The following is a 26,249-nucleotide window of genomic DNA, read 5'->3' on the forward strand; positions in this document are numbered from 1 at the left end:
GCACCACAAGCATGGATGCAGTGCAGGAAGAAGTTCAGTGAAGTTCATGAGTGGTCAAGGTAAGTGAGGTCCACTGTCAAGTGGCATCTCTTACCAACTGCACCACTAGCCGCATCTACTGCTCCACAGACTATACCCCCATCACCCACCTGTCAACAAACTCTTTCAATCAGTACTCAACTCTTCCAATCAGATGCTTCATCTCACCCTCACACATCACTATTGTTGCAAGCCGCACACCCACAACTCACAGGTCTCACACACACTGGCAGCTATTCAACCACGACTGGTACACCACCCAAACATCCTGCAGGACACTCACTGACACACTTCTCGCTTTCTTGCAGGAGAAGGTGGCGCATAGCAAGAGGCAGCAAGTGGCAGTGGTTCCATGGAACATGAACCTGCTGTCCTCTCTCAGGATGACAACATTCCTGTCCCACCCCTGCCACACCACCAGTGTCCTTGCTGTTGCCTATCAGCCAGCCAGCCCACTCCATTTAGAGTATTGAAACTTTATTATAGGAATATAGGCAGATAGGGACAGGAGTAGGCCATTTAGCCCCTCGAGCCTGTTCCGCCATTCCACTGTACCAGATCATGGTTGATCATTGACTTAACTCCATATACCCGCCTTAGCCCCATATCCCTTAATGCCTTTGGTTAACAAATTTCTATCCATCTCAGATTTAAAATTAACAATTGAGCTAGCATCAACTGTCGTTTGCAGAAGAGCGTTCCAAATTTCTACCAACCTTTGCGTGTAGCAGCATTTCCTAATTTCACTCCTGCAAGTCCTGGCTCTAATTTTTAGGAAATGTCCCCTAATTCTAGTATTCAAGTATAGGAGACCACCAAAAACAATGTACAAATGCATCAGCGGCCAGAAGCAATAATCCAGCAACTAACCTGTAAATCCTGCATGATCCATTTAAATAGCGCTAGTCGGGGGGGTCTTCCATGCTGTTTACGACCTGTTCAGCTGTTCGAGGTTAAGACAGTGCATTGGCTGGAGCCTTGAGTTCCAAAATCGCATCTGTCCCTTTAAATCAGTATTGCACACTGATCTAACGCATATTCTCCTTACTTTACATTCTGCCGGCGTTTGTTATCGACACGCGCGCAAAAGATGGCGTCCAGCGCACGTCCCACTCGAAGTGTGCATGCGCATTCCGGACACCGTTTGGGGTCCTTAGGAGGCCGCATAGCACCTATTTATAGCCCATAGTCTCTTGTGTTCAAATGTAGACAACATTACTACTACCAGTACGATTTTACATTTGACTACGTAGTTTATCAAAATAAAATCATTCTTTATATCTTTAGTTTCTTTCACAATAGAACCATAGAAGTTAACAGCACAGAAGGTGCTAAATTTATGCAAGGACACAGTTCCTTGAGTATTGGGCCTATATTATCTGGAGTTTAGAAGAATGAGAGGTGATCTCATTGAAACATATAAGATTCTGAGGGGCTTGACAGCGGAGATGCTGAGAGATTGTTTCTCTTGCTGGAGAGTCTAGAACTAGAGGGCATAGTCTCAGGATAAGGGGTCAGGCCATTTAAGACTGAGATGAGGAGGAATTTCTTCACTCAGCGGGTTGATGTTTATGTGTTACCCTAAAAAATGAACTTCAACAGACTATTCAACCACAGAGTGTATCACAGTGCATCTCATTATTATCCTCACCTGACATCCACAAGTACCTGCACTTTCCAGAAATCACTGCATAGTGATCGGGAGTGGGAACTCCGATTTGATTTTTGCCTTCCCTGCTCCCAGGTGCTGAGACCAGTTGCAGTGCCCCTGCGATCAGCTAACTCAGCACAGAGTGAGGATGGAATCTGGGGCCTCCTTGGTCCATTGCACGTTAGGCAGTTTGTTTTCCAACGGAGCCACTGAGGAAGCGCCACTAAACATTTCAAAATCTAATTAGTTTCCATTTAAAAGGTATCCTCTGGATCTTTGGGTTCTTGTATAGTCAGGAGGAGTTGGTATTTTTTTCCTTTTGCATAGTCCATTGCAAATTTGGAAAAAAGGCTTTCTGTTGTGAAGTTCATGGCCTATGCCAGTCTTTTCATTTACGAATAACCACTGAATTGAACTCAGAATCCTAAGTGAATTATTTTACACAATATCATTAGGTTTAGAGTAGTTATGAAAAAGGACAAGGAAAAATTAACAGTGAAGATACTCATCTGAGTTGAAAAGAGATCTGGAATCAGATTGGCAGGTAAAACAGTAATTGAGCAATGGAGGCCGTCAAGGACGAGAAAGTTTGAACATAAGAATTATGAGCAGTAGGCCATATGGCCCCTCTAACCTGCTCTGCCATTCAAATAGATCATGGCTGATCTTCAACCTCAACTCCACTTTCTCGCCTGATCCCCATATTCCTTGATTCCCTTAGGGTCCACAAATCTATCTATCTCAGCCTTGAATATACTCAACGACTGAGCATCCACAGCCCTTTGGGGTAGAGAATTCCAAAGATTCACAACCCTCTGAGTAAAGAAGTTCCTCCTCATCTCAGTCTTAAATGGCCAACCCCCTTATCCTGAGACTATGCCCTCTAGTTCTAGACTCTCTAGCCAGGGAAAACAACCTCCTCAACATCTACCCTGTCAAGCCCCTCAGAATCTTATATTTTTCAATTAGATCGCCTCTCATTCTTCTAAACTCCAGAGAATATAGGCCCATTTTACTCAATCTCTTTATCATAGGACAACCCTCTCATTCCAGGAACTAATCTAGTGAACCTTCATTGGACTGCCTCTAAGGCAAGTATATTCTTCCTTAGATAAGGAGACCAAAACCGTGCACAGTACTCCAGGTGTGGTCTGACCAAAGTCCTGTACAGTTGTAGCAAGACTTCCTTACTCTTGTACTCCAACCTCCTTGCAATAAAGGCCAACATGCCGTTTGCATTCCTAATTGCTTGCTGTACCTGCTTGCTAACTTTCTGTGTTTCTTGTACGAGGACACCCGAATCTCTCTGAACACCAACGTTTAATAGTTTTTCACCATTTAAAAAATATGCTGCTTTTCTAGTTATCATTTGCGTACAGACCAGACACATTCCAATGAGGGGAAAAGGAAGGGCATCCAAAGATTGAGCTCCCTGGATGACTAAAGAAGTTGAGATTAAAATGAAAAAGAAAAAGGAGGCTTATAAACGAAACAATAAATGTCAGGTTAATAATACGATAGAGAATGAAGCTGAATAGAGACAGTGCAGAGGAGAACTGAAAAAGAGGCAAAGAGAATGAATGAGAAAAGATTAGCGGATAACATAAAAGGGAACCCTAATGTCTTTTATAAGCATATAAAGAGTAAAAGGATTGTCAGAGGAAAGGTGGGGCTGATTAAGGACCTAAAAGGAAATCTTCTTGTGGAGGCAGCGGGCATGGCTGAGGCACTTAATGAGTACTTTGCATCCATCCTCACTAAAGCAGCATGTGCTGCCAATGTTACAGTAAAGGAAGAAGGGGTAGAGGAATTGGATAGGATAAAAATAGATAAAGAGGAGTTACTAAAACGGTTGGCAGTGCTCAAAGTAGAAAAGTCATCCTGTCCAGATGGGATGCATCCCAGGTTGCTAAGGGAAGTAAGGGTGGGAAGACAATCTTCCAATCCTCCTTAGATATAACAGTGGTGACAGAGGACTGGAGGGTTGCAAATGTTACACCCCTGTTCAAAAAAGGGAGAGAGATAAACCAGGTAACAACAGGCCAGTCAGCCCTAATGTCGGTAGTGGGAAAACTTCTAGAGACCATAATCCGGGACAAAATTAATTGTCACTTGGAAGAACATGGGTTAATAAATGATAGCCAACAAGGATTTGTTAAAGGCAAATCATGTTTGATTAACTTGATTGTGTTCTTTGATGAAGTAATGGAGAGGGTTGATGAAGGTAGTGCGGTTGATGTTGTGTAAATGGACTTTCAAAAGGCGTTTGATAAAGTGCCATATAATAGACTTGTTAGCAAAATTGGCACCCATGGGATCAAAGGGGCAGTGGCAGCTTGGATACGAAATTGGCTAAGGCACAGAAAGCAGAGAGTATTAGTGAACAGTTTTTCTGACTGGAGAGAAGTATACAGTGGTGTTCCCCGGGGGTCGGTATTAGGACCACTGCTCTTTTTGATATATATTAATGACCTGGACTTGGGTATAGGGGACATAATTTCAAAGTTTGCAGAAGCCACAAAGCTTGGAAATGCAGTAAACAGTGAGGAAGAAAGTAGCAGACTTCAGGAGGACATAGACAGACTGATGAAATGGGCAGACACATGGCAGATGACATTTAATGCAAAGAAGTGTGGAACATAGAAAATCTACGGCACAGAAGGAAGCCATTCGACCCATCGTGTCTGTGCCGGTCGAAATAGAGCTACCCAACCTAATCCCACTCTCTAGCTCTTGGTCCGTAGCCTTGTAGGTTATGGCACTTCAAGTGCATATCCAAGTACTTTTTAAATGTGATGAGGGTTTCTGTCTGTACCACCCTTTCAGACAATGAGCTCCAGAACCCCACCACCTTATAGGTTGAACATTTTTTCCTCAGCTCCCCACTAATCCTTCTACCAATTACTTTGAATCTATGCCTCCTGGTTATTGACCTCTCTGCTAAGGGAAATAGGTCTTTCCTGTCCACTCTATCTAGGCCCCTCATAATTTTAAACACCTCAATTAAATCACCCCTCAGCCTCCTCTGTTCCAAGGAGAACAACCCCAGCCTATCCAATCTTTCCTCAGAGCTAAAATTCTCCAGTCCTGGCAACATCCTCGTAAATCTCCTCTGTACGCTCTCTAGTGCAATCATGTCTTTCCTGTAATGTGATGACCAGAACTGTTCACAGTACTCAAACTGTGGCTTAACTAGTGTTTTATACAGTTCTAGCATAACCTCCCTGCTCTTATATTCTATGCCTCGGCTAACAAAGGAAAGTGAAATGATGCATGGATAAATGACGAGAGGCAGTATAAACTAAGTGTACAATTTTAAAAGGGAGTGCAGGAACAGAGCGACCTTGGGGTTCACATACACAAATCTTCGAAGGTGGCAGGACAAGTTGAGAAGGCTGTTAAATAAAACATATGGGATCCTTTGCTTTATAAATAAAGACATGGGGGCCGATTTTCGGATGGCGAGTCGGGGGCGGGGGGTTTCGTAAAACGGCAGAAACCCGGAGCGGGTTCGGAGCCCAGCTTCAACCCGCTGATTTCCCGGTTCCCCAGTGGCACGTTCAGGTGCGCACACACCTCCCAAATGCGGGACTCCCATTGGCAATTAAAGCCGGCGGGATGATAATTTACATAGTTAGTCAAATAGTTGAGGTACTTGAGAGACCTCATTGAGTGGACATTTTGGCAGGAGTGCAATTTTGAAGGATCCTCAGCGTGTTTCCCATGCTGTGGGAAACACTCCCCATCTGTAGCAGACGTGTTTCAGCCAGCAGCCAGTGGGAGATGCAAAGGATTTTTTGACAGTTGGGGGGAATACCTCATTTATTGCAGCAGGGCACTCTGTCACTTCAGACAAAGTTTTGGCTGCAACACCTTTGTCTTTCCACTCAAAATTATTAATTTATACCCTAGACTCTGCTGTGCAAACACATTTACCTACTTTGCGGGCCCCCTCAAACTTACACTGTCAGGATGGGGGGGCGCCTTAGCTGCATTCATCACTTCATCTGAGGACGAGCAACATCACCAGCCTTGCCAGGCACGCCGTCCACCTCTGCCACGTGGAGCTCCACAACACAGTGCTGTGTCACAGGCATCTGCACAAATTAGTCATGCAACTACACATACACCCAATGGGTGGCATCAAGTGTGGGTGTTCATGGTGAACCTCATGACAGGGACTTATTACACAACCCAGTCAAGAATGGCCAAGACATGGCAGTAGTGGTGACAACAATAATATTTAATGTGCCATTAACAAAAAATCAAATATAAATAAAAAACATGACAAACCGTCAAACACCCTTGTGCATCAATTTTGTGCACACAAAACATTTGCTTCCGACTACTCCAAGTGGTGCTTCCCCTGTGGCTGCAGCGGAGGTAGTGGCAGGTTGCTCTTGGTCATGCCCTGACCGATTAGATGCTTTGGGCCGACGCCCTCTGGGTTTTGGTGCCCGTCCAAAGAGCCCCTCCAAAACTGCTCCACCTGCATCTGTGCAGGGGCAGACTCGACCACCTGGAGAGGAGGCAGTATTGCGGGTACTGGTTGAGAGGGGGGCAACGGGTGAGATGTGGGAGCGCTTTGAGTGGCATCCCCACCTCCATGTCCCCTTTCGCCATCATCCCTCTCCTGGGCCAGGCCCACATCACTCCTACCACCCTGCTGGACGACAGTTTGGAGGACATGTGTGAAGCCTTATAAGGCCAGTGCTAGTGTATCTGCCTGCCTGTTTAAGGCGGCAGACAGTCGCTCACCCTGAGTTCGAAGGGCCGTTGTCAGGGCCTCAATGGACTCGTTGGCGAGCCGTGCTTGAAGCTCAATGGAGGCTAGCCTTCCCTCCATCGCAGACGTTCGCGCACTTACCCGCGACACTATCTCAGAGATGCCCTCACGTCCCTGTGACAGTATCTCAGAGATTCCCTCCTGTACCTGTGCCACCATTCCACTCATGCAGGAGTTGGACTCCTCCATCCTCTGCGCGATTGTGGAGAGTGCGCGTGGCACCTGTTCCAGCACCTTGCAAATGTGCTGCTGCCCCTCGATCATTCTCCTTTTAAAGGATGGCCCCCAGGGTTCAGTATCTGTGTCCAGCTGAACAGAGCCTGGAGAAGAGTGCTCCCACCAACGCAAACTCTCCACAGCTGTCTCTGCCACCAGTGTCTGCTCATGCTCATGTGCATGTGGTGACTCACCAAGTGCAACCCCAACTAAGTGAGGATGGGGACCCACCAAGGTGTGTATCTGCGCTGGTGGATGGCTTGCTCAGATGCGATGGTGCCCCCTCAGAGGCCGGCAGGTCCTCTGAGGAATCGCCCTCTGCCGTCACGGCGGCCGAAGAAGGCCCTGTAAGAGAATAGAAGGCAATATTAAGCATGATGACAGATGTTGAGGTGCTGAAGATGGCAAGGCATGTTAACATCATTTGCTATTGTGAGTGTTGAATGTTAAAGTTCTGCCACCAGCCGTTTGTCAGGTGGCAGTCTCGGTGTCCCCGACGGACAGGACACTCAAGGGTGCGACTCTCTTCAAGAGCCTCCTGCTCCGCGTTCGTGAGGACAACCTGATGTTGCAGCCCCCCTCCCGTCTTCGCCCTCTCCTGTCCATTCTGGGCTCGCTTCTCCTATAAGGGGAGAAAGTAGAGAGGCGTGAGTGAGGGATGGTGACGTGGCCAACCGCTGAATGCATTGGTTTGGGTGAGGCTGACCATGAAAGAGATGCATCAGAGGATGAGTATGAGACAGAGCCATGACATTGTATGAGGATTGGGTTGAGTGGTAGTGGTGGGTTGAGTACTGGGGAGGTGAGTAAGTGCAGGTAAGCTGAAGATGAGCTTTGAGTGGGTGTGAGGACTGATGTGATAGAGTCGGGTTGGCAGTGCAGAAGGAGTTGTGGGTTGGGGGCGGTGAAGACGGAATGTAGGAGAATGAGTAAGTGTACTCACTTTGGCTGACCTAGTTAGGTCATTGAATCGCTTCCTGCACTGGATCCATGTGCGGGAGATGTTGCTGCTGCTGGTGACCTCCTCTGCCACCTCGAGCCAGGCCTTCTTGGTGGCAGAGGTAGGCCACTTCCTCCTGTCTGCTGTGTAGAAAATATCCCTCCTCCTCCTCACCCCATCCAGTAAGACCTGGAGTGAGGCATCAGTAAATCTGGGAGCAGCCTTTCCCCTGGACTGCTCCATTCTATAATTTTGGTTCTTTGCTGCAGGAGCAGCATTGGAGGACTGCCCCTTTAAGTAGTGCTCCTCCAGCTGACAGCCTGTGATGCGGTTGCGCAGTCTGCCCGCTGCGCAGGTTTCCGACGGGAAACCCGGAAGCCATGTTGAGTGGCTTCAATTTACCCATGATCGCGTGAGGAACGGACGGATTTCACTGGCCGGGTTACCCATGTGCCCAGTCGCCCCCCCCACCTGCTGCCATCCTACCTCCCTGGTAATATCGGGGCCATTATGTCCAATTTTGGGCATCGCACTTTAGAAAGGATGCCAAGGCCTTAGAGAGAGTGCAGAGGAGATTTAGTAAAATAGTACCAGGGATGAGGGGTTTCTGTTATCTGGAGAGACTAGAGAAGCTGGGGTTGTTCTCCTTGGAGCAGAGAAAGTTAAGGGGGGATCTAAAGAGGTGTTCAAAATTATGAGGGATTTTGCTAGAGTAGATAGGGAGAAACAGTTTCCACTGGCAGGAGGGTCGGCAACCTGAGGACACAGATTTAAAATAATTGGCAAAAAAAGTCAGGAGGGAGATGAGAATTTTTTTGCGCAGCGCGTTATGATCTGGAATGCACTGCCTGACAGGGTGATGGAAGCAGATTCAATAGTGACTTTCAAAAGGGAATTGAATCTCTACTTAAAAAGGAAAAGTTTGCAATGGTGTGGGGAAAGAGCAGGGGGGGTAAGACTAATTGGATAGCTCTTTCAGCGAATCGGCACAGGCACGATGGGCTGAATGGCCTCCCTTTGGTTTTTGATTCTATGATTTATCACATACCTCCATTATGGCATGTGGAATGCAATATCCCTTTTAGATGTTTGTAAACAATTTTACAACACCAAGTTATAGTCCAGCAATTTTATTTTAAATTCACAAGCTTTCGGAGGCTTCCTCCTTCGTCAGGTAAATGTTCAGGAGCTCCTTGAAGCCTACGCATTTATACATCACAGAACAATACATGGTGTTTACAGACTGCCCCTGCAACTGCCCGTTGCCAAGGCAATCACCGTGTTCAGACAGAGAGGTGTCACCTGCAGAACCCCCGAATACACATTCAACAAAAAAACAAACAGGAAAAAAAAACAGAGAGAGGCAGAAACATCCGGAAGGCAGAGAAAGCCAGCAAATGACCCATTATATTAAAAACAGATAACATTTGTTCGCTGGTGGGGTAACGTGTAGCGTGACATGAACCCAAGATCCCGGTTGAGGCCGTCCTCATGGGTGCGGAACTTGGCTATCAATTTCTGCTCGACGATTTTGCGTTGTCGTGTGTCTCGAAGGCCGCCTTGGAGTACGCTTACCCGAAGGTCGGTGGATGAATGTCCATGACTGCTGAAGTGTTCCCCGACTGGGAGGGAACCCTCCTGTTTGGCGATTGTTGCGCGGTGTCCGTTCATCCGTTGTCGCAGCGTCTGCATGGTCTCGCCAATGTACCATGCTCTGGGGCATCCTTTCCTGCAACGTATGAGGTAGACAACGTTGGCCGAGTCACAGGAGTATGAACCATGCACCTGGTGGGTGGTGTCCTCTCGTGTGATGGTGGTATCTGTGTCGATGATCTGGCATGTCTTGCAGAGGTTACCGTGGCAGGGTTGTGTGGTGTCGTGGACGCTGTTCTCTTGAAAGCTAGGTAATTTGCTGCGAACGATGGTCTGTTTGAGGTTGGGTGGCTGTTTAAAGGCGAGTAGTGGAGGTGTGGGGATGGCCATAGCGAGGTGTTTGTCCTCATTGATGACATGTTGAAGGCTGCGGAGAACATGGCGTAGTTTCTCCGCTCCGGGGAAGTACTGGACGACAAAGGGTACTCTGTTGGTTGCGTCCCGTGTTGGTCTCCTGAGGAGGTCTATGCGATTTTTTGCTGTGGCCCGTCAGAACTGTCGATCGATGAGTCGAGCGTCATATCCCGTTCTTACTAGGGCGTCTTTCAGCGTCTGTAGGTGTCCATCGCGTTCCTCCTCGTCTGAGCAGACCCTGTGTATTCGCAGGGCCTGTCCATAGGGGATGGCCTCTTTGACGTGGTTAGGGTGGAAGCTGGAAAAGTGGAGCATCGTGAGGTTGTCTGTGGGCTTGCGGTAGAGTGAGGTGCTGAGGTGCCCGTCTTTGATGGAGATTCGTGTGTCCAAGAAAGAAACTGATTCTGAGGAGTAGTCCATGGTGAGCTTGATGGTGGGATGGAACTTGTTGATGCTATCGTGTAGTCTCTTTAGTGATTCCTTGCCGTGGGTCCATAGAAAGAAAATGTCGTCGATGTATCTGGTGTATAGTGTTGGTTGGAGGTCTTGTGCAGTGAAGAAGTCCTGCTCGAACTTGTGCATGAAAATGTTGGCGTATTGGGGTGCGAATTTGGTCCCCATGGCTGTTCCGTGTGTTTGGGTAAAGAACTGGTTATCGAAGGTGAAGACATTGTGATCCAGGATGAAGCGGATGAGTTGTAGGATGGCTTCCGGAGATTGGCTGTTGTTGGTGTTGAGTATTGATGCTGTCGCAGCGATGCCGTCATCGTGGGGGATACTGGTGTATAGTGCCGAGACGTCCATCGTGGTGAGAAGTGTTCCTGGTTCAACTGGTCCGTGGGTACTGAGTTTTTGTAGGAAGTCTGTAGTGTCGCGACAGAAGCTGGGGGTTCCCTGTACGATGGGTTTCAGGATGCCCTCGATGTATCCAGAGAGGTTCTCACACAGGGTTCCGTTGCCTGATACGATGGGACGTCCGGGTGTGTTGGCTTTGTGTATCTTTGGGAGGCAGTAGAAGTCTCCCACGCGGGGATCACGTGGGATGAGAGTGCATAGTATGCTTTGAAGGTCTGGATCGAAGGTCTTGATCAGTTTGTTGAGCTGGTGGGTGTGTTCTTTGGTCGGATCTGCGGGTAACCGTCTGTAGTGTTCCTGGTTGTCCAGTTCTCGGTATGCTTCTTTGCAATAGTCTGTTCTGTTCTGTATGACTATGGCTCCTCCTTTGTCCGCTGGTTTGATGACGATGTTGCGGTTGGTCTTGAGAGCGTTGATGGCGTTGCGTTGTGCTCGGGTGATATTCTGGACTGTCTTCTGAGTGCGGCTGATGAATCTGGCATTGACGCATTTCCTGACAGCTTGAGCATACATGTCCAGCTGAGGGCAGCGACCCTCCGGAGGAGTCCAGTTTGACTCTTTCCTCTTCGGTTGCTGTACCGCGGATCCCTCTGTCTGCTGTTCCGGATCGTCGATTGTCTCATTGGGTTCGCTGCTGAAATCTTGGGGTTTGTGGTAGAATTCCCGGAGCCTCATTCTCCTGATGAATTCCTCTGTGTCCGCCGCGAGACTAGTGGGATCCATTTTGGTAGTGGGGCAGAAATTGAGCCCTCGGCTGAGAACTTCGATTTCGTCTGCTTGAAGGGTGTGGTCGGATAAATTGACAATAGACTTCCCTGTGGTTGCAACCGTGGTACCAGGGGAAGCTTGGTCGTTGCTGGTGGTGATGCCGAGTTTCTCAAGCTTCCTGCTCTTGGTTTTCATGTAGGCAGCGTAGTTCCGTTGCCTCGTCTGTTTGGCGGTATAACGTAGCTGGTCTGCTATGTCCTGAGTACAGGTTGAGAGTATGGACTCTATCTTGGTTTCGAGGTTGTGGCGTCTGCTGTAGAGTTGGTGTATGAGATGGTTGCGGAGTGTGCGAGAGGTACGGCGGCAGAGTCTCTCAGCGTAATCCGAGTTGTATGTGGACCTGAGTGGGTTCGTGATCTGGAGTCCTTTCGGGATCTTGTCTGCTTTCTTGCAGCTCTGTAAAAACTTGATGTCTGTGTCTAAATGCGCGATCTTCTTGGATATCCTTTCCACTGTGAGCCGGCAGTTTGTGGTGTCGATGGTAGTCATGATGTGGAGATGCCGGTGATGGACTGGGGTTGACAATTGTAAACAATTTTACAACACCAAGTTATAGTCCAGCAATTTTATTTTAAATTCACAAGCTTTCGGAGGCTTCCTCCTTCGTCAGGTAAATGTTCAGGAGCATAATAGATGTGCCTTTTAGATGTGTTCTGTCATTTTGTCAACCGTTTGCTTTCCCTGGCATTTAACGCCACGGTTACAGCATTACAACAAAAGTGAGAAGGATATTATTTTGTAAAGCTTTATTTAATCTACCAACAACCAGTCCCAGGTCATCTAATGTATCCATGGTCACAGATGTTCCTGACCACAGGGAATTCAGCATACCCTGATTTGGGATTGAATACATTTGTATTTGTGTACCACCTATGCATCCATATTCCTTGGAAATTTTGTGTCAAGATCCTTGGATGTGCCTTGGTAATCATTCAAGCTTTCCAAACAGACCAGTATAATCAGGATTGGGTAGAATTCCTGAAATTTAAGGCTGCTAAAGCTGATTTCCCCCTCCCCCCAGCCCACCTTACTCCAAATTTAAAGCCACAAGAAAACCTTATGTACTTAAAGATTTTAACTTAACCAGTAAACAACCACTAGACCCTAAGCTCTGGAATTCCCTCCCTAAACCTCTCCGCCCTTTTACCTCCTTCTCCTCCTTTAAGACGCCCCTTAAAACCTATCTCTTTGCCCAAGCTTTTGGTCACCTGTCCTAATATCTCCTTATGTAGCTCGGTGTCAAATTTTGTTTGATAATTACTCCTGTGAAGCGCCTTGGGATGTTTTACAACGTTAAAGACTCTATATAAATACAACTTGTTGTTGTTGACAAGGCCCATTTTATTTTTTGAAAATATATCCATCCCCAAAATAATGTTACTGATTATGTCAGTAGTAATGTTGTTCCCACCACAAAACCACAAATCTACAGGGAACAATGTCCACTGTTTCATCATACACCAATATTACACATGACCCGATTCATTTTTGAAAATGCCTGAAGTGCCGTGATTTTGGGTAAAAGCCCAAAAAAGCACCTGAAAGATTGTCATGTTCATTGCAAACACACAATTAAATGGTTTCAGCAACATGTACACACAGGCACTGTGCTCTGTAGGGTTTTACTCCTTTTCATGAAACCAGTTTTTCTTTTAATGGAACCAGATTGATGTAATGGGAAAAATTCCACATTGCTGTACCAAATTTGAAGTGGTTCTAGTGGAAATGGAAGTAAGTTGGATGAACTGTCGAGCCAATTTATGTTTTAAGTACGTCTAAGTCAATGTAAGCCCCACCCAGATCCCCAGGCAATTATTTGGTGTTTGTGTCAACATTTGAGTAGTGTATGCTTCGGTGTTTTTGTCCCATAGTATTCCTCTTTGGACCAGTATTTCACTGATAAATGGAGTTCATATAATGGTGCAGCAAAACAGCAGTTCCAGAACTTAGTTCAGAGTTTTATGATGAAAAATGTGATGCAGTGCCATGATGCTATAGAGTTATAAAGCTTGGACTCTCTCCCAGAATTGTCTGACCTCAACCAATACCATTTGAGGGAGCACACTGAATAAAGGCCAAAAACTTCCCCAGAAAGGCAGAAATTGGACAATGAGTCAATCTGCAACAAGCTTGTGCACTATCTACTGCTCCGAATTACAGCTCCCCCATCAGACAGTTTTTACAAGTTTCACCATTGGTCTAGGTTAGAATTTTGCACCCCGTATTTTAAAAACTCTAAGGAGGTGAAATTCAACTTCGGCAGGGGCACCAAGCGGGCAGTAGTGGATTGGTCACCCGTTACACACCTTGCCCAATTTTCTGCTCATTTTGCACTTCTGCCAAACTTGAATTTTACCCCCTGGCCTGTTGCATACCTTATGTGTAAATATTTAAATAATGAATACTGGCACATACTAACCTGGGGATTACTGAGAGTGAAGTTATCATTCAAGAACTCAATGAGCTTGTATCATTCTTATTAACCTGTTAATTTTAAATCGGTTAATCGCTTGATCACAATATAATTAAAGATGAGGACAGTAACTTGGCCCATCTTAATTCTTCCATTCAGAGAAATCCTAACCCCCCCACCATTGTAGCACCCTGTTGTTTCTTAATTGATTCCAGGGTTTTTCTACTGTATCTGGAAGTTTCTTCTACACATTGAATGTCACTATTAAAATAACAGAGAGAGGAATTGGATACATATATCATTAAGTATTTATACGACAACATTACTCACAGAAATTTCCAGTCTAATATGTTCTGCATAGTGTAAGCTTACATATAAAGGGGCACTGTCACTTGATTATATCTCATGCAAGTTTGGAGGTATATTGACAATCTAAAGTTTGCACTGCAGCAATGTATGTATTAGAATGAAAACTTATCCCAGGATTATCATTTTCTGTTGAGATTTTGAAGTGGGCTATCCCAGCTTGTTTCAAAAAAAAATCAACCTCCCTAAAAAAAAAACGATCCTTATAACTCAACAGCAGTTGGCTCTTAGAACTGGGTGGGGCTCTGTGTTAGTCACTGGAAACCGGCAACTGCAGTATGTCCTTAATATTTCCGTTTCTGTCTCGCAGATCCTTTTTTCTTTTCTCAAACTATATTCTTTCCCTGTCCCTGTGACCCATTAATGATTCTTATCTAACGGCAACTCCTCTTGTTGATCTCTGCTTTGAACCCATTCAATGTGTAATAGAAACATTTTTTATAATCTTCCACTGCACAGGAAAATTCTTAATACTTTCCACATTATCCATCTTTTATTGGGCTTATTTTTGTATCGCCAGCTGTTCTGTTTTAGTAGTTTAACTGCTTTGCTATAATCAGATTTCCTGTGTGTCTGTGAATAGGCACTTATTTTCCAGCAGTTGTGCATTTGTGAGCCTTTTACCATTATAACAGTGTCAGCTATTACGGAGCCAAAAGCTTCAAAGTCTAATTGGTACAATAATGTTTAAGGTACCCTGTACTGAAATCAATTCTGAAGTGCAGTGAAAAGAGGAAAGATTGGAGAGTAGAGGAATGTGATCCTGGAATGTGCATAATTACTGGCCATTTTACAGCGGCTGCCCAGGAGCAGCATGCCAATATGTTAGAATGATGGGGTAAAAGCAGACTATAGTCTTGTGGTACTGTATGAACAATATGGGGCAGATTTTCCAGTTGTTGTGCTTTCTGTAAAGGATCGTCTGGGTGCAGAATATAGAGGGAAATCAGGTGGGGAGGATTGCAGGCCCGTAATGGTGCCTGCCCGATATTTCTTCCATTCATTTAAATGGACAGAAAACCAAGTTTTGCTCTGTTACTGGCGAGTGATCGGCCCTAATTTCCTCCATGCTCCTCACCTAGGTGATTCATTACGCTAAGCACAATAACACGAAAAAGTGTCCTGATTTGTATTGTATAAGTGCTAAATACTGATACTCTAGACAGGGCTTCAAAGTGGGCCAAAAGGGCTTAGTACAAACATCACCTGTCACTTCATAATTTTGGGAGATATTGATATCATTGCAATATTGTCACTAGGTTTTTTTAGTGTATTGGTATTAATAACACGGAACAGGAAAAATGTAGCATCCAAGCCAATGGACTTCAATATTCTAATATCCTTCTTGTGTGATACTCTTATTCATTAGCCTCTGTGGTACTCAATAATTCATTAGCCCTAAAAGCCCTGGGCCCTGTTAATGCAAAGCCGGCATTATCTGGCTGGATGTGGGAGGAAGTTGGGGCAGGACCTGATTATGTCAGATCAGTACCCCTTTTTCGGCCCATTCAACATCCGCAGCAGTAATGCAAGTACTATTTGCGTCTGCTGCCTTCCATGCAGACATCACAGAAAGAGGCGGGGCTCGTGGTATGATGTCATCGGCCAGAAATCACACCAGTTGTGACTCACTTTGCTCCCAATGCTATGTAAGGCTACATGAAGCTGGCATACTGACATGCCATGACTTGATCCTGGCAGAAGTGGGGGCCTACTAGAATTTAAAAGGCTGGTTTTCAGCTTTGTGCAAGATTTATAGTTGTGTCTAGGAGTTCTATCAATGAAACTCTTGGGGGTTTTTATCTTTTACCGAAGATAATGAGGTTCTTTCTTTATTCTACACAATGGAAAGTTTAGAGTCATCAAACCTTCAGCCACTGTAATGGAAAAAAGTTTTGATGAGAGTCTGAAACTGGCAGTGTATGGCTCTTGTAATTTTAAGATACATTGCTAAAAAACATTGGAAAAATACCAGAAATGACAGCCATTTAATTACTTGAGCATCTTTTTTAAGATCATTGGTCAGCATAGCTAGTCCCTGTATGCTGCAGCAACGTTCCACAGTGAAATCCCTCTCCTCACAGCTCAAAACAATATATAGTTCCATACATAAGCCACGTTTGAAGGGTAAAATCTGTAATTGTATTGTTGAGTGTTTTTCCCAGTTCAAGTATATATAGCAAGGAAATTTCACATACCCATCACCACTCCTTACTGAAATTCTAATGACAAAACTAGGCTCCCTGTACTACCAAATGTGGATATATCTGGGCCACTTGTCTTCCCCATTCTCCAAACCCTGACTGTAAAAGGCACTTAACAATGACCTACACTTACAACTTTTGTAGACTGCTAGTGTAGACTTAACCTCTATTTTTACCACTGAATTTGGAACAGTTTAGAACAACTGATAATGAAGCTGCTTTTATGAGCTGATTATCTTTTTACAGCACATCCAGCGTGTACACTGAGACAATGCACATTGGCCCAGATTCTCCTGCAGCGCTGAGATCAGTGAAGTACACCGTAAATCTAGCCGTCTATTGCACTGATCTCATCGTCGATAACATCCTCCATATTTTCCTGGATTTCTAATTAGAATTCGCTGCAGTGAGCATGACGGGGAATTGGAAGCGGCGAGCCATTGCTTTTCTAGTGACGAATACATTCGGTGCAAAGTATTTCACCTTTATGGGGACAGGGACTAGCTGCTAAAAATAGTGACGAGCATCTTCATCTTCACAGTTAATGATTGCACTGAAGCAGATTGGGGCTTCAATTAATTCCAGGCCTTTTCTAATGTTGAGCAAAAGTGAATGAAATTATATTAGATTAACCAGTCCATGAAACTGGCATTTCATATTTTAATCTAAATATGAGGGAAGAGCTGGGGCCAGTGTCCTTTAACTTTGTGACTTTAGGGATCAATATTCTTTAAGAGTTTTTGCTGCACCTCCAGCCCCATTTATATGTACAAGTGTTTCTGCCACTGTATCAAAACAATTATACTTTTCATAGCAACAATCAATGCTTAAAAATAAATATTGTTTTAAAAAAACTTAAAAGAAAAGAATCGCTAATAATATGACATGTCAATAAAACAGTTTTAAGAACCTGTCTTTCAACAAGTCCTGATCAGCAAACTCATTAGCACATCATTTAAATGCAATCAGAGAATGCAATAAAAGTTCATAGATCATGCCAGGCCACCAGTGCAATTATTTTTCAGTGTAAGTGGTAGCGGTGTAAAAACTGCCTTATATGCAGGAAAATGGCGATTGCCATTGATTTTAATGGAGGCGGAGCTATGATAATTACCTTCTAACTGTTTTCGTCGAGGGTAACGACGGAGCGGCGCAAAAGTCCCAAGGAAAATATGGTATAACTAATGACGTAAGTTACTTACTCCATCATTTCCTCTTTCTTTTGCGCCATTCAAGGGTCCCTACATTGTAGATATGCCATTATAATGGGGAAAATCCCCAGGAAAATCTGGGCCATTGTTGTCATCTAACATATGCACTGATGTGTTATCTTATATTCTGGTTCTAAAAATCTACTTGTATTAAAGATCATAAGGGTGTAATTGGATACGAACAACACGCAAAACATTGCATTGGTCGCCTGTTATACGCTCCGCCCGATATTCACTTCCATTGACTTCAATAGAACTGAATATCAGGTATTTGGTATAATGGTCGGCAAATGAGAGTCCACCTGCTTTCACCCTGAAAACGTAGAACGCCCTTCTCTACGGTGTTTTAATTCTATTTTGGTGTTTTTTTTGTTTAACTCCATGCAGATTGTAGACCCATTAGCCAGAGGAAGGGCGTTTCGAATGCCAGATGACAGTGATGGCTATAGTGTTCCGCATACTCCAGTTACTCCTGGTGCTGCATCTCTGTGCTCCTTCACCAGCTCCCGCTCTGGATACAACCGTATTCCTAAACGAAGAAAGAGAGAATCTGTGGCTAAGATGAGTTTCAGGGCAGCAGCAGCTCTGGTAAAGGTAGGTGAAGAGTGGGATGATCCATAAGTCTTTTGGAGAGTGAAGAATAGTTGTGTTTCAATGTGACAGAGTAACCATAGTATTGTACTGTTCATGTCAATGTCATGGCCAATATCCAAAGCCATTGCAGCTGGAAGGACAAGGCCTTAAATAAAGCAATTATGCTAGTTCTAACCAAGGGTAATGTCACTGATATGGCAGGATTGTTTTAATTATTTAGTTGTAATAGTTGCTACATTTCCATCAATGTGTTTTATCGAATCAACATGTCTCTGCCCAAAAAAAATCTCAGCTTTTGCCTTATGCCTGATTGATGTGCAGACAAACACCTTAGTTGTACATCTCAGACACATGTGCAGACAGTTGAAATGACCTCTTTAATATTGCTTTATGAATACCTTTAACTTTATCTAAAGATTTATTATTGATTTTGCAGCAGGCTGGCAGAACTTTCTGAGGCCCTGATAGTGGCGCTGGGAAGTTCTGTCAATGTTTTCATTGCATGTAAATGTAATTACTACAGAGAGCTCTTAGAATTTTATATTGGTCTATTTGCTTAATAACATTTAAATATTCATAGATAGACCTATACCCTTCTATCTATCTTTTGCTGTTTTAATTCATCAGTCCATCCACTTATCCAGCCAATCGCTTATCCTTATTTATAGCTACCTGACTAACTTATTGCCTGGATCATCGACAGAGAAAGAAATCATTCTAACATGCTTCTTGGCACCAGATGTGTGGCCAGCTGTACTACAGGTTATAGCACAACACCCTGATACTACAGGCGTGAGGTCAGCCAGAAGAGGTGCCAACTACCTGTCAAGCAGTCAAGTAGACTTCTGCCCTCACACCATACAGCTGAAATAGGAGCACCCAGTTGAACTTTCTAACACTTGGTTTAAAATTCCAAAACCACAAAGCATAAGTTATGAGGGAAATTTAATCGTGACTGCAGCCAGGATAAAATCGAGAATGGAGTTTCCAGTTAATGAGGATTTTCTATGCTTGAGTTTGTCAACAAAACCATCTCCTTTCAAAAATTTCAGGAAAAAAAACCCCAAAATGAACAAGTTTCAGTGCCTTTCAAGAAAACCAGCAAAATAGTTATATCCTGGTTTTCAAACGGAGTACAGTTCTGCATTCAGTTTTTATCACTAGAAACATTACCTAAGTAAGGAAGAAAAACATTGATCAGAAAAGTTAGTTAGGTAATGATATAGCTAGCTCCCCCTTTCAGGCCAGAGAGGGCAATATTTTTTTGTGTTTAAAATGTTCACTAGAGCTTTCCTGGTGGGCAAAGGTACTGCCAAGGTCACAATAAGTCCTACAGACCAGGAAGGTCTCATGTCAGTCGCTGGTCTGTCTTAAATCTTAACCAGGGTAGCAATTGGGAAGATAATATTGGTCCTGAATGCCTCTGGGCTAGGGAGGGGAAGGTTCAGTTAGCATTCCTGTTTCTGCTTCTGTTTGCAATGCAATGACTCATTCTGGAAAGTGAGTGTATGTGTGTGTGGTGCTATTGGGTAAGAACAGGATCAGGCTGAGCTGTCATGCCCTCCATGATTAACTAGCCTGGTGGCACTCACTGTCTGTGCTTAGACATAAAGAATGAGCAATTGGACATGGTGCTTGAGGGCTGTGGCATCTATATAACTATTAACTCAGCAAAAGTTAGCGCCTTCAGGAGAGGAGGGGTGGAAAAAATTGGGGGATAAAGTAATGTTCAATGAAAATAATATTGGGGTTAATTTTCAACTGAGGCGAAGTTGGAAAACTGACTTCAATGGAAAGGAAAATTAGATGGGTGTATTTTTCTGCCACCACCAAAAGTCAAAATTACCCCCATAAAATTTGGGGACAGGTAATAAAAATGGAACACTGATCCCATTAGTTGTAGTGAACCCAAGTATTTAATATTGAAATATTTAAGTGCCATGCTGCAAAATAAACCAGCTCTGCTCACTTTATTATTTCCTGACACTGTTGCATATCCTTTACCTTACTCTCCACAGAAATATTGATGTTGCTTCTTAGGTGATTGAGGTAATATGTCTGATTCACCAATCCTCACCCCCAGCGAGAAGCAGCACGCTCAGAGAGTGCTGGTTGGGAAATCACAGGCCTGCAACACCTGATTTTCTATCCCATCAAATTAATAGACAGAAAATCAGGGGCTGAAGGTCCATGATATCTCAACCATTCCTCCCAGCCAGTGCCGCTCCTCCTGCCGCTACTAGCAGGGAGTCTCACTCACCAGCCATGTATGTCAGGAAGTTATAATGCAATGCCTGGGATTTTCTGTCCATTAAAATGAATGGTTTGAAAATTGTGGGCAGTGCGCCCCGATTTCCTAGCATGCCAGTAGTGCACATTCATACAATTGGCCCTAATATTTCAACATGGAAACTACTGGAACAACCCAACAGCTATCTTAGTTCATGGCCAGTGCAGAACGAGGCACCAGCTGTTTAATTTATTAAATGACCTACCCACTTCTATCCTCAGCAGAGTGTATCTCATTCAGAATGTGCTTAGCCATGTAAAGCTCTGTGCTCCCATTCCCCTGGTCCTCATTAGACTCCATTGGCTCCCTGTTACTTTACAAATTGATTTGAAAATCTTTATCCTCATCTTGAAATGCCTTGTCCCCAAACTGTCTTGATGATCTCCTTTAGCACTGAGTTGCCTGCTCTCATGCTTCACTCCTCTGACACTCCTTGTTCCCTCTCTTCTTTGCTCCACAATTGATGACCACGTTTGAGCCAGCATGACCCCGTTCTCTGGAACTCACTCCCAAAATCCTTCTGTCTTACCTTCTCCCTCCTTGCTTTCCAAAATGTACTTTTCTCTTCTACAGCTCTTTCAGCTCTGTTCCTTCACTATTCTGCATTTTCTTTTCCCTCCAGCTTGGTGTCCACTTCATGCTCCAATTTGTAAAGCACGCTGGGGCATGTTTCTGATGTGAGGAGTGCAATTTGAATGCAAGTGATTGTTATAATAATACCTGCACTAACAGTCTGGCTCTAAGTTGATCGATACTGAAATAATTTCAACCTTCTCCATTAATCTGGGATTGGCACAGATAGTAAATTACATTAAGGACAAATGGGTGCATAAGCTTAAATTGGAGAATTTCTTTGTACCAACTTTCTCCTTTAGAAATCTCACCATTCCTACAAATAACTTACGCTGTATCATGTTAACTTGCATGTTAGTAGCCGATTATTCCTACAATGTAACTATACTCACTTTACAGAGAAAAGTGCTGCACAGAACTGCCTTTATATAATGATATGCTGAGACTGTCATTCTGCTGAAATTGGAACAGGTTTGAGGGCAAGGCATACTGGTCTCCCAGTGTAAAACTTTGATGATGATCAATGTTTGGAATGAACTGATTATAAAATCAAGTCTGGTCTTAAATGTACCAGATTAAAACATTTATAGATTTATGGTAAAGTACAAAGCAGTGTCCATTGCATTGTAAGTAAATCAAGAATAAGCACATAAAAACATGTCATCTTTTCATTGACTCATAGAATGGTTACAGCACGGAAGGAGGCCATTCAGCCCGTCGAGTCCGTGCTAGCTCTCTGCAAAAGCAATCCAGCTAGTCCCATTCCCCTGCCCTTTCTCCGTAGCCCTGCAAATTTTTATAGAAAGTGCTAATTGAATTATTCATTTATTTGAACTTTGCCAGTAAGGATCAAATATAAGTCTATATGAATGCTTAATAAAAGTAATAATGTAGAAATGAATAGTGTACAAGAAAGTTTAAAAGGAGTATTGAAAAATGTAGTTAAATTCTGAAATGAATTTTCATTTTAATCAGAGTGTGCTCTCAATATGTAAGTTTTCTAATTTCAACGTGATGTAATTTTCATATGGACAGTATGGGCCTGCTAGCATATATAAAACTGGTCAGAAATATTGTTGGTCTTCATACCACTGCCAATTTGGACAGATTCATATTGCCGCAGGGAAATTTCTGTTTTACAGACCATTGATGCAGTGCCCTTTAAGTGTGGGCTATTTGGACACATACTCACAAGATCCCCAACCTCTTTTACAGGGGCGCTCTCTCAGGGAAAGTGCAACACGGCGGGCTCAGAGACGCAGTTTTACACCTGCCAGTTTTATGGAAGAGGACACTGGGGATTTCCCCGACGAATTGGATACCTCTTTTTTCGCAAGGGTGAGATTGCAGAGTGCAGGACCTTTTAATATACAGCATATTCCACCATCATTTGCTGTTAGCATCAATTCTGTAACAATAGAGGCTGCATTTCCTGCAGCTATTTTAACTAGTTTGAAGAATATCCAATCTAAGCAGTCATGCAAATTAAAATAGCAATGGCAAACCAGCAGCTGGCTTGTGGAATTACTTCAGTGCAAATTAGACGCAGGTGGGATGGAAGAAAATGTAGAACTGAGCAAGTATCCCACGTTTAACTTTTGTGAAAGATTAAGTCACGTCATCATCTAAAAAAACTGCGCTTTATTTTACTAGTGAAGTATGGAAAACTCTCTGAGTCAGGCTTCCAGCACGCGACAAACTGCCACAGCACACAGGGTGCTTAAGGCTCATTGTAGGCCTCAGTTCTTCGTGGCAGATTATGGGGAGCTGCCATGCCCAAACTCTTGCAGGTACTTCAGGAGTTTAACATTGGATTTTGGTTCTATGATCTCTTGCAGTGCATTAGGCCATGATCTAGATTTTCCCTTCCATTCTTTTTTCACATAATCAGAGACAGTATTCCACTGACACTGTATGTGGGAAAAATTGGATTGTACCAGTTTATTATCTTAATTTGCCTCCATTAAACCATTTTTAAAAAAAAAACTTTCCTCCGTTTTATTTAGCAGGTTTTCTTTGCTAATTCATTCTGTCTCAACATCGATTCTATGACTTGGGTATGGAGTTTATTTCCTGTGTTAAGTTCTTTGATAAAGACATTTCTCATTCTGTTATCAAGCCATTCCAGCAACAGACCATGCCATTGTTGCCTGCATTGCCTCTTGACATGATGTACTCTCGTGCAATTCATGGGTTGCCCCAAACTTTAGCAGAGGGCTCACTGTGAACATTTGCAAAGTTTTTCTTAGTCATCAGCGTTTTCATTAACAACAACCTACAACACCATGGCAAACGGTACAGTTCAAGATTTCTCAACTTTTTGGGCATTTCTTTACCAGAATTATTTTGAGTTTATCAAAATGGTTTAGCCTTAAATGAACTGTTTATTGAGAATAAAAGCTAGTTATCACATGGAAATGATATCACAGAGCAGTATCAAGCCTCGTAATTCACAGGCTCCACAGGTATCTGTTCACTTAGCTAAATTAGCTTTGAAATGTCTCCATCTAGTGACCATTGTGCAAGAATGAGCAGTCATATTTAATAATGACATAATATGTGCTGTTTGAATTGATGTGATGCTTGTGTGCAGCTCATGAATATAATTCATATTTAATTATCATAATACTGGTAATATGATGTGATAACTAACAGAATCCTGTAGCCGTATATTTGCTGAGATTTTTCTTTTTGAATATGTTATTTCTTTTGGCCAGGAAGGAGTCCTACATGAAGAGTTGTCTACCTATCCTGATGAGGTATTTGAACCTGCAGAAGTTGTTACTGTGAAGGACACAGAGGCCAACTCTCTAGATCAGACTGATCTGACTGGCAGTGCCTTGGACAAAAGTGAACTTGAAAAAAGTCATTTAATGCTGTAAGTAGCATGTTTTCCACCAGGCAGGAAGCTGTATGAGGAAAGAATGAATCATAGAATCATAGAAAGTTATGGCACAAAAGGAGGCCACTCGGCCCATGCAGCGTGCCGGCCAAAAAAGAGCTGTCCAGCTTAACCCCACTTTCCAGCATTTGGTCTGTAGCCCTGTATAGCACCATGATGATCGAACAATCTAAATTCTGCAGAGATTAACTTGTCAGAGTGAAGATGGTTAAACACAAATATGACTTTTTGTTCTATTTAATTATCGTTGCATCAAGACTTAATGTAGATCTGATCACGTGAAATTATTATGTGGGTGTAATGAGCACAATTCATCTTTGATTGGCTGAAGAGAGGGACTGATTGCAAACAACACTAAGTGGGGCTGTGCTGTCCCAGCGTACAAATTTTTATATTCAGATTTATGTTGTTTTCCATCTGTCTAATCAGGTGTGATCCATTTACTTTTGGATTAAGCCAAGTATGTTATTTAGCATTTGATTTTCCTTCCAAAATACAAGTAGAATTCATCACTCAATATGGTAAAAAGTATTAAACCCCATCCCCCCGTAAAAAAAAAAATCACCTTGGAAGATTATAAATTCAGACTGTAAAGTGAGCCCTCAGGCATGGTTGACCAGCTTCACTTCCTCCATGCTCCCCCGGTTTGTACTGTCCAGGCCTCCCTGAACTATGAAACCCCTAGAAACATTTGGTACACCACTTGCCTCTGCCCCACGTACCACCCTCAATTCCAAGGTGCTAAGAGCCGACCCAGAAAGCCGTTCAGCTGAAATTTCCATGGCCACCTGAGCCCTAGACCTTGTGCAATTTGGTCAATGACTTCTCAGCAAAATATTCCAGCCAACCTCTAACTATGGGCCATCTGTGACCATCAAGAGTCTCCAAATACAGACAACTTTGCTTTTTGCATAATGACATGGTGAAGGACTATCATGAAAAAGCAGCCAGTGTCTTGCAATCCCCTTACGTATGTCCTATTCACTGTGAAGGTAAGGAGTCAACCTGTCTACATTGGCAGTCGCTGCATAGCTGACTGTCTTATACCTTGAGAACTAATGATTTTACAACATGTTTATACTATTAGCCAGGTTGACACAAGAGAATATGAGCATTTTTCCGCTTGGTGAGGTCACGAATTGTCTGGCCCGTTCATTTTTGTCTACTTGTGGCGATCGGTTAACATTTCAAATACCCAGATAAAACTATCTATATCATCCTCTTTACATTTTGGAGTAAGACTAAATTTAATTAAGTGCTGGGTCCCTCGTCCCACATCCCCACTTATTGGATTTACTGCTGATGCATGTTTCTCTGCCAGTTGAAGTGTGGCAGTGCTCTTGCTCCTTCACGTGCGACTCATGCTGGCATAGAATCATAGAAACTTACAGCACAGAAGGAGGCCATTCGGACCATCTTGTCCATGCCAGCCGGAAAAGAGCTATCCAGCTTAATCCCACTTTCCAGCGCTTGATCCGTAGCCCTGTATTTTACAGCACTAAGAGTGCACATCTAAGTATGTTTTAAATGAGTTGAGGGTTTCTGCCTCTACCACCCTTTCGGATAGTGAGTTCCAGACCCCCACCACCCTCTGGGTGAAAAAAAATTTCCTCAGCCCCCCACCCCCCCCCAATCCTTTTATAAATTACTTTAAATCTATGCCCCCTGGTCACTGACCCCTCTGCTAAGGGAAATAGGTCCTCCCTATCCACTCTATCTAGTCCCGTCATAATTTTATATACCTCAATTAAATCTCCCCTCAGCCTCCTTTGTTCCAAAGAAAACAACCCCAGCCTATCCAATCTTTCCTCATAGCTAAAATTCTCCAACCCTGGTAATAGCCTCGTAAATCTCCTCTGTACCCTCTCTAGTGCACTAATCACATGTTTCCTGTAATGTGGTGACAGTACACAGTACTCGAGCTGTGGCCTAACAATGTTTTATAAAGTTCTAGCATTACCTCCCTGCTTTTGTATTCTATGCCTTGGCTAATAAAGGAAAGTATCCCGTATGCCTTTTTAACCACCTTATCTACCTGTCCTGCTACCTTCAGGGATCTGTGGACATGCTCTCCAAGGTCACTTTGTTCCTCTACAGCTTTCAGTATCCTCCCATTTATTGTGTATTCCCTTGCCTTGTTTGCCCTCCCCAAATGCATTACCTCACGCTTCTCTGGATTGAATTCCATTTGCAACTTTTCTGCCCATCTGACCAGTTCATTGATATCTTCCTGCAGTCTACAGCTTTCCTCCTCACTATCAACCACATGGCCAATTTTTGTGTCGTAGAATAATAGAAAGGTTACAGCACGGAACGAGGCCATTAGGCCCTTCGAGTCCGCACCGGCTCTATGCAAGAGCAATCCAGCTAGTCCCATCTGTAAACTTCTTGATCAAGCCCCCCACATTCAAGTCCAAATCATTAATAGATACCA

General features: G+C 43.7%; 1 protein-coding gene across 4 annotated transcripts in view; it reads left to right on the plus strand.

Annotated features, from left to right (window-relative positions):
* Positions 1-26,249, plus strand: part of rhbdf1a (rhomboid 5 homolog 1a (Drosophila)) — a 357,313-nt gene that overhangs the window by 272,780 nt on the left and 58,284 nt on the right. For all 4 annotated transcript variants that reach the window (XM_068003135.1, XM_068003136.1, XM_068003137.1 and 1 more), the window contains 3 exons: positions 17,844-18,050; positions 22,129-22,251; positions 23,631-23,791. In XM_068003135.1, coding sequence (XP_067859236.1) covers positions 17,844-18,050; positions 22,129-22,251; positions 23,631-23,791 — 491 coding nt within the window. The remainder of the gene's footprint in view (positions 1-17,843; positions 18,051-22,128; positions 22,252-23,630; positions 23,792-26,249) is intronic.

The sequence above is a fragment of the Heptranchias perlo genome, chromosome 22 (assembly GCF_035084215.1).
Source record: "Heptranchias perlo isolate sHepPer1 chromosome 22, sHepPer1.hap1, whole genome shotgun sequence".
Lineage (NCBI taxonomy): Eukaryota > Metazoa > Chordata > Chondrichthyes > Hexanchiformes > Hexanchidae > Heptranchias > Heptranchias perlo.